Raw genomic sequence first — 9,268 nt, forward strand, 5'->3', positions numbered from 1 at the left:
AAATGGTAAGGTTAGCAACAATGCTAAGGTAGCAACAATGCTAAGGTTAGCATAAATGGTAAGGTTAGCAACAATGCTAAGGCTAGCATAAATGGTAATGTTAGCAACAATGCTACGGTTAGCATAAATGCTGTGTGGCGTCGCCAGCATGCTGACCTACTCCATTCTGAATGAAACACTGTGAATTGGCCCCAGCAGCTAAAAGCACCGAGATGAAAAATAAAACCAAACACTGTTAAACTGGTTTTCAATTTGTTTTATATTAAATTTTAAATGTGTACTTTCGGGGCAGACTTTTATCCTATCAGTTGTCATTCATAGTAATAAATTTCTTAGAATAATTCTGATTTATTGTTATGATAAATTCCAATCACTGACTTCTAAACTTCTAATACTCTATAAAACTGTCATTATTGTTTATTTTACTTTTTTATCCGCTGTTTGTTCAATAAAGGAGCATCAATAAATATCCAAAATATGTGAAAATGTGATTAAATGCGGTTACTGTGTGCAGTTTATTTACACAAATCAAACTTTTTCATGAATCTGGTGCCGTAAAGCAGCGTTTTTATGTATTAATGTTGGTATTTTGTTTCCACTGCTTTATGCTGGAACTGCCCTATTGAATAACAAACTGTGATAAATAGTAGGAAATTATATTTTTATGCAAGTTCTGAAAAGATACTCAAACTGTTATGGTGGTTGTTGACGTCATGGAGGAGAAATTAAATCAGATTAATTATAATTTATAAGCATTGCAATAATTAGCAAGTCTAGAGGAATTGGAAGACTGTTAAAGCTAATGCTAACTGTTACTCAGGAAGTAAATGAAATATCTTCGTTATCAAAATAATTTTAATATGAAACAAGGCCTTCACTTCACTTTGATTATTTAAATTAAAACGAAATGTTTTAATTTCAATAAATTAACTGAAAAACTGAGTCAAACAAGTAGCAGTTAGCAACAACAGCTAACTTTGTTATTAACCCAATAAGCTGGATCTGACTGTCCTTCATGCTAACTCATGCTAACAGATGCTAACTCCGCCCAGCGGAGCTCTCTGAGGCGCTGGCCGGGACCGGCTGCTCTCCCTCTGGCTGCCGAGTGCTGACTGACCTCCCGCCTTTCACGGAGCACAGGAACGGGTCTCCTCCGGTCAGTCTGCAGAGGACCGAGCAGCTCCTCCAGGCCATGTTGGAGTCCTCTGGTTCACCGGCAGGTACGCCACTACCGGGTCAGGAGGACCCAGCCCAGCAGCCAGAACGCCCCTGTGAGAATCACAGCGACACCTGGCGGACAGGAGGGGACAGCACACATTCAGACAAAAACAAAACAATAAAAAGTGTCATAAAGACACAGCATCACATCCGTCTACAATTTCAAAATAAGAGAGAAGAGCTACGTTAACGCCCTTCAAAAAAACGTAAAAAAGAAAAAGAAAATAATAATAGGAAAAATCAGCTACAAAAAGACAATTATTATTATTATTATTATTATTATTATTATTATTATTATTATTATTATTATAAACTAAATTGAACTAAACACAAGTTATTTGAATTTATTATAGAAAACTCAAAACAACAATACTATCACTAAAGTTAGTAAAATAAACTGTTTAGTTGCAACAAACTGAACTATTTCAATAAGTTCTGATTTAAACGTGAACCTCAGTACATGTCTATTTGATTCTCCACGTATTCATACTTTTTAAAATCAGCTTCAATTCTTTTTTACTTTAATTTTTTAAAATATGTATATTTTGTGAAACCCCAGAGCTACTGTCTGGTTTATTTATTTTTTTGTTATTTTATTAGTAATTTTCTTATCAAAAAGTTTATAAGAACATTTATTTACTGAATAAGAAGATATGGCACATTGAATGTTCAGTAGATGAAAATGTACATAAATATTTTTTAAATATTAGTAAACATCCCATAATCTTTGATTATTTTCCAATGAATGGAATAATAACACATTCTTTCACTTAAATTAGGTTTTTTTTATTATAACGTTAATAAAGTTCATTTTTCAATATATTTAACACCAGAATTAGGTATCTAGTTACTTTAACTCTACATTTACTTGAGCAATTTTTTTTTAAAATATACTTTTAGGAGTAATTTTACTGTAATTTTACTGCGCTGTACTTTAGTAATTTTATTATGAAGTAATTTTACTCTTACTTGAATAAAATTTGTGGTTTCTCTACCAACTGAATGAAAGTTTTATGTAGAAAGAAATTGATTCGGAAATTTATTTATATATTTTTTTTTTTGCCTTCTTTTGATTTTGTCTTTAAAATACCAAAATTTCCACTTAACTTTATGTTTTGTTCCGTCTGATGACGTAATTTTAAAATATTAACTGATCGATATTTGATCTCAGTACTTGAGTAAACTTATATAAAAAATATTTTTTTTACTCTAACTTGAGTTATTTGTTGCTACTTTTACTTTTGCTTGAGAAAGAATAAGTTGAAATGCTGCCACTCTCACTTGACAGTCTCTGTTCAACAGTAAATAATATTTTCATCAATCAGTTTTATTGATGAAGTGATTTTTCGGTGGGTGGGGCTTTTATTGTGAAGACGGCGCAGCTGCTTCCGGTGCTTGTATTTGTTGTGGCTCGGCTCGGTTCGGTTTGGCCCAGAACAGCCCAACGGCAGCAGCTGTAGAGAGAGAGAACCATGGCGGCGCCAGCGCTCTCCGGTCGGACCGGCTCGGCGGGCAGCCTCGGGAACAGCCCCACGTCCACGGCCGCGGGGAGGCCGCCCCAGGGCGGCTCCGGGCCCGAGCTGGACTTCAGGTCCGCGGCCCGCATGGAGGACCTGAACCGGCTCATCCAGGAGTTCAGCAAGCACGACCAGCGGGAGTACGACGACCAGCGGGCTCTGGAGATCCACACGGCCAAGGACTTCATCTTCTCCATGCTGGGTGAGCCGAACCGAACCGAACCGAACCGAACCGGCCCGGAGGCTGGAAGATGCTCTGCAGCGCAGCAGCATCCAGGGTGGCTGATCCGGGATCAGGTGCTCCGGTGTTTATCGGCGCAAACCTGCGGCTTCCTGCAGATCCGGGGTCAGATTCAGGTTCTGCCTGGTTCTCGATCATGAAGTTACACTGTAAAAAATGAACTCAAATAATTACAGAATTAAATCATGTCTATTAAATTAACAGTTTATTTTACAGCCATTTAACTGATTCAACTGCTGTTTGACTAACAGTTAAATCAAACTGTTACATATCGGGTTTGTTTATTAAACTGTTAATAAATAAATTAATTAAAACAAACATGTTTTTGACTTTTTAAAAAAAACCTTTTGCTGAACTAAAACACGTTATTTTACTGTCAGAAAAATAATATGTGGCTAATTTTTCACCATGTTAGTCAAACATTATAAAATTTTCTGATTTCATTCACACGATTTTGAAAGAATGTTTATTTCGCCTGTATTTCATCACAGTTTGCACAACAGAAACAGATTCAGATTGTTTTACAGACAGATGATTCATAAAAACGACTTCGCCTCCAGATTCAGCCATTTCTGAATACTTAATGTAGCAACTAAAGTAAATCATTAATGACAAACAGCAGAAGCTAAATCTGAGCTGGGAGATAAATATTTACCTTCAAACTGAACATTTAGTTCATTTACATATCATTATTTAGCTCAAATGTAATATTTAGTTACCAAACTGCAAGCTAAGCTTGTTAATATGTAGCTGAATAAATTCTTAGCTCCAAATTAAATATTTCATGTTTAGCTTCAAACTGTTTAGTCGGTTAACTAAACATTTAGTTCCAAATTAGTCAGATATTTAGTTTGAAGCTAAATATTTTCTTAATATATGAGTTCACTTACCAATAACAGGAAGTGGACTACCAAAATAAAAGCTGGGTCTTCTGAATCTCTTCCTGTTTCTTCTTCGTTTCTTTTCAGCTAAAAACAAAGGATGAGGCGTTTAAAGGCAATCCAGACGAAACGGTCTACACGCAGCTTTTATTTTGATAGTCCACTTCCTCTGATCAGGGAGTGATTATAGATATTAGCTAAATATTTAGTTTGGAGCTAATCGTTGCTAACTAAGTAAATAATCAGCATAAATATCAAACTGTTAAAGTTTTTCTTCCTGCTGCAGTACCAGCCCCACAGTATGACGCTGCCACTGCCATGCTCAATGAAATTGGGTCATATGTTTAACTTTGATGGTTCTGATCGGACCCAAACGGTCCCAGCAGAACCGGGCTCGGGTTCTCCCAGCTGCAGGCGGTCCGGTCCGGTCCGGTCCGGTCCGGTCCGGTCCGCGCTGACCCAGCAATGAGCTGAGAGGGGATTAGAGAACGATGCTAAAAAAAAGATGCAGATGGAGGATTTACTGCTGCAGCAGAGGGAGCCGGGTCGGATCGGGTCGGGCCGGGTCGGTGCCGTGCGGTCTGCTGTGTTCTGACGGAGAGAACCGGAACCATTCGGTCCTGCAGTCTGCCCACAGCTGTAACCCAGAGCAGAACCCGGAGCAGTAAAACGGGTCGGTTCTGACAGGAAGCAGAAGCTTTCGTTTCATTTGACGTTCCCGGTTGTTTGGATCGTCCATCCAGACCAGAACCGGTCCGGTTCTGTGTCCTGGTGGATTAACATTCCCGCTGAATCGTTTGGTTTCACTCAGCAGGAAACACGTCTGACGGATCAGAACCGGCTTTCTGCTCGGATCTCTGAAGGCCCCAGCAGCTCAGTCAGGCTCAGGTTTTGACTAGACCATTCCAACACCTCTGCTTCATCTGGTCCTGATGGCGCTGTGACCCCAAAACAACCCAAAGCGTCATGAATCCCCTTCGGATCCGGCTCATTTTGTGTCCCGGTTCGGTTCTTTGGGTTTCCTGCTGATACGTTTGGTTTTTCTAAAACACGTTTCAGCTGCTGCCTCACTTTTAAATCACTTAATTCATATTTACTTCATTCAATATGCAGCATTAGTCATAACTGACTTATGTAGAGTCGATCAGACAAACCGGTTCAGATGGATCCACGGCCCACAGCACCATCCCTCCACCACCGTGCTGTAAGCTGACCGAGGCGCCGCTCAAGTCGCTCTTCAGTAAAATCAGACTCGACTTGGACTCGTGGTCTGAGACTCGAGTTCTGGTCCCAGTTTTCATCGGATGTGATGAAGCTCTGCTCTGTGAATCCATGAATCCCAGGCGGGTCCAACGAGTTTCTGCTGGGAAAACCCAGTTCTAGACGACGCCACCCTGCGCCAGCGGAGCTCTGGGCTGTAAATGTCTAAAGACTAAGACATCATTGTGCATGAAAATGTAAAGATTTAGAAATAATTGTTTCATTTTCATGTAACAAATTCAACTTGAGGACAAGCTGGACCAGTTTGGTTCTTTCAGGACCGACTTGTGAACATCTTAGCTGCTGGTCCAGCCGCCTCACTGTCTCCCTGTTGTGACCTTTAACCTGTTCGGCCTGAGTTGGATCTGCTGCTCCTGGACAGATTCCCAGCTTTCCCTCGTCTTTCCCATCCACGTTCAAAGTACTGGATGAAAAATCAAAAGGACACTTATGGACGTCTAAAACTATGTTGGCATGACAACCGTTTTAATGAGCCACAAAGTGGCAGGAGGACAAACAATAAACATGATTTAGACTCCGCCTCCTGAACTGACCTCTGACCTTCCATCTGAGAGTGTCTGAGAAGCAGCCGGCGGCGCCGGTCCGCCTCACCGCAGCGCTGGAATGCATTCAGCAGCCTGGAGCCGGCTGAAGTTCTTTCAGCTCCGGACCCGACCGATCCCGTCCATCTGTGGACACAATGACCCGTCCAGACTCACCGGGGGTCCCAGAGAGGGGCCACCGGCCACCCTTAGAGAAACGCCTCCAAAGCCAGGGCTGGACCCAAACTGACCCAAAAGGAAACGGAGTTCGTTCTGACTTATGGATGATTCGTGGGACTGATGGTTTCACCTCCTGGTGGCGCTGATGAGACGGCAGAACTGATACAAATGTTTAAGGATTGGGAAAAAACTGAAAAAGAAACCGTCCGTCTGTCCAGCAGGTCCTTAGAAAGTCGGTTACTTCTGGTTATATTTGCTGCACTTGTTAGGAAAATGAATCTGGATTTTGGAGCAGAGCCATGAAAGATTTGATATTACCTCTTCCAACGTCAAGCAGCTTCTGCTGTCGACTCCAGATTTCTAATATTTATTGGTTGGATAACTAAAGTATGAAGAACCCAGGAGTACTGACGGGTTCTGTGAGATCCGTCCAGAACCACAACGGTCTGGCATCTCCTCCTCCTCATGCTGGTCACCCATATGGTCACACACTGCTGTGGGATGGCAAACCCATCCTTCTACCAGCGTTTATCACAAGTCAGCCCCTGTGTTGTGTTGGTGACTCCAGGACAAACTGGGCCTGCACCATTATGCTGCCTCCAACCAGTGCTGCTCGGCGTTGGTTGGAGGATTTGGTAATGGTTTTATAGCTGCTGTCCACTCTGCCCGTTGACCAATCAACACATTTGCTTACCAAATGCAGCACCACTTCAGTGAAGTTAAAAGTTTTCTTGTTTTGAAAGATTTACTGCAAAGAAATTTTCAACCAAACAGGAAATTCCTTCTAGCTCTTGCTTTGGCTCGTCCTTCGACCGGTGGGTTGCCGGTTTGAGACGCCGGCCCATCCGCCTGTCTCGTCGTGCGATTGGACACGTCGCCTACTGGTGGGGGTCAGAAGGTCGGAGGGCAAACTTGCCTTTGTCCCCAGGGCAACTGTGGCTCCTGTCCAGTAGCTTCCCACCATCAGTGGTTGATATTCCTACTGGAGAGTTGAGGGTTTCCCTGGGGTCACTTCCCCAGTGACGTACATGACTTTAGATTGAACACAACCTTGTAGTAAGTTACTATACCTTCACCAGCGCAGAGTATTTTCACAAAAAGTATACAGTTTGGGAAGAATTTAAAACTCTCTGAAACCTTAAATATTCATGGCCCTTAACCCTTCACCTGGGGTTGTTTCTGCTGAAGATTTGTCTGAGACCAGGTTTCAGGTGATTGATTGGAGAAATGGGCACTGTTGCAGTTGGTCTTCGTTCTGTGCATGATGAGCTCATTCATTTCCTGATTGGTTCTTTCTTCCTGTCTTAGGAATGGTTCAGAAACTGGACCAGAAGCTCCCAGTGGCCAATGAGTACCTACTCCTTTCTGGAGGTGTTCGGGAAGGTGTGGTGGACATGGACCTGGATGAGCTTAGCGTCTACGCCCGCGGCACAGACTACAACATGGACTTCACTCTACTGGTCCCTGCACTTAAACTCCATGACCGCAACCAGCCGGTGACCCTGGACATGCGGCACTCGGCGCTGGGCCACTCCTGGCTCAGCCTGCGGCTCTTTGACGAAGGAACCATCAACAAGTGGAAGGACTGCTGCACTATCGTCGATCACATCAACGGGACCACCAACTACTTCTTCTCCCCTACACTGGTGGCCGACTGGTTCTACCAGTCCATATCTCTTGTGCTGCTGGAGGTGCAGAAGAAGCCACAGAGAGGGATGCCGAGGGTGGAGAAGGTGGATCGGAACGGGACCATCATCTCCGTCATCCTGGGGGTCGGCAGCAGCCGGATGCTCTACGACATCGTCCCGGTGGTGTCGTTTAAAGGCTGGCCCGCGGTGGCCCAGAGTTGGCTGATGGAGAACCACTTCTGGGACGGGAAGATCACCGAGGAGGAGGTGATCAGCGGCTTCTACCTCGTCCCCGCCTGCTCCTACAAAGGCCGCAAGGAGAACGAGTGGCGGCTGTCGTTCGCCCGCAGCGAGGTTCAGCTGAAGAAATGCATCTCGTCGAGCCTGATGCAGGCGTACCAGGCCTGCAAGGCCATCATCATCAAGCTGTTGTCCCGGCCCAAAGCCATCAGTCCCTACCATCTGCGAAGCATCATGCTGTGGGCCTGCGACCGTCTCCCAGCCAACTACCTGGCTCAGGACGACTTCTCCGCCCACTTCCTGCTGGGCCTGATTGACGACTTGCAGCACTGTCTCGTCAACAAGATGTGTCCCAACTACTTCATCCCTCAGTGCAACATGTTGGAGCACCTGTCCGACGAGACGGCCATGCTACACGCCCGCAAACTGTCTTCGGTGCGCTCTGACCCGGCCGAGCACCTCCGCACCACCATCGAGCACGCCAAGGCTGCCAACAGGTTGACGGTGGAAGTGCAGTGGCGAGGCAGCTCCACCAACCTGCCGTCGCCGCAGTCCGACGCCGGCGGTGAGAACCAGCCTGACGATCGGCTCGCCAAGAAGCTTCAGCAGCTGGTGACGGAGAATCCCGGGAAGTCCATCTCGGTGTTCATCAACCCGGACGACGTCACGCGGCCGCACTTCCGTATCGACGACAAGTTCTTCTGAGACTGAGACGTTTCCCTCCCCTCTCCTTCACCTGGTGCCCCCTGCCTCTGAAACTTTCTTTTTGTACTTTTTTTATGTTTCCTGCCACAAAGTGAAGTGATTGTCTAGTAGTCTGCCACAGTTTCTTATTTTTAGTTTTATTTTTCTACTCCCTTCCCCTCTGCCCCGGTTTTTCACTGTGTGCCCTGTGTTTTTTACCTTCTCAATGCCTTTTAAACTGACAGCTTGTTCTTAAAACTGAAGGAAGGGACTGAAATCCACCTCATGATCTGAGTGCTGGTCCTGGAAAAATGTTGATACTTATCAGGGATCCTGGAAAAGAGACAAACACATCAGTTTCCTGAATAAATCTGGTTTCTTTTGGGTTCTCTTGATTGGAGAGACTCCGTTGTTGAGTGAATATTGAAACGGGGCAGAAGTTGGTGTGTTGTCTTGGAACCAGGAGTGGACCCGGCAGAGATCCCTGTGAAGTGGATTCAGTCCCTCTGAGGAATGTCTTGTCCCTGCTGGGGGACGACGGTACTAAAGTCTTAGAAACTAACTGTAAATACGTAGAAGAAAAACTGACTGAAGAGTGTAGGCGGACGGAAAACATACTAATGTTAATTTGTGGGCTACTTTTTGTCTAATTTTGCACAGAATGTAAAAACCACCTCCTTTCCTCCTGATTGTGGACGTCCTGGTTTTAAATTGAACTTCCATGTGAGCGGAGAGGCGACACTGTGCCGATGCAGCGGCTGCCACTTCCACCGCGATTCCTCAGAAAATCTGGTTCATGTTGCGTTTCTTTGTGTTGTGAGGAACAAACAGCAGGAACCTTCAGACAGACGCTGGCCTCTTCCACCTTAAACGCTTT

At 44.5% G+C, this 9,268-nt stretch overlaps 2 protein-coding genes across 2 annotated transcripts in view; one reads left to right on the plus strand and one right to left on the minus strand.

Moving 5' to 3' along the window:
• LOC103475301 (presenilins-associated rhomboid-like protein, mitochondrial) overlaps positions 1-1,263 on the minus strand; it is a 4,842-nt gene extending 3,579 nt beyond the window's left edge. The window contains exon 1 of the mRNA XM_008426824.2: positions 1,118-1,263. Coding sequence (XP_008425046.1) covers positions 1,118-1,194 — 77 coding nt within the window. The 5' untranslated portion in view covers positions 1,195-1,263. The remainder of the gene's footprint in view (positions 1-1,117) is intronic.
• Positions 1,264-2,585: 1,322 nt separating this feature from the next.
• On the plus strand, positions 2,586-8,786 carry LOC103475302 (protein MB21D2). The gene is made up of 2 exons (XM_008426825.2): positions 2,586-2,937; positions 7,148-8,786. The coding sequence occupies exons 1-2, from the start codon at positions 2,691-2,693 to the stop codon at positions 8,410-8,412; spliced, it is 1,512 nt and encodes a 503-aa protein (XP_008425047.1). The 5' UTR covers positions 2,586-2,690; the 3' UTR covers positions 8,413-8,786.
• Positions 8,787-9,268: the final 482 nt, after the last annotated feature.

Source organism: Poecilia reticulata, linkage group LG13, assembly GCF_000633615.1.
Source record: "Poecilia reticulata strain Guanapo linkage group LG13, Guppy_female_1.0+MT, whole genome shotgun sequence".
Lineage (NCBI taxonomy): Eukaryota > Metazoa > Chordata > Actinopteri > Cyprinodontiformes > Poeciliidae > Poecilia > Poecilia reticulata.

Bases quoted from the DNA above. Each gene is read 5' to 3' on its own strand.
- LOC103475302 (XM_008426825.2), top strand. From the start codon at position 2,691: ATGGCGGCGCCAGCGCTCTCCGGTCGGACCGGCTCGGCGGGCAGCCTC. The intron at 2,938-7,147 runs GTGAGCCGAACC...TTCCTGTCTTAG, and splicing joins CTTCATCTTCTCCATGCTGG to GAATGGTTCAGAAACTGGAC.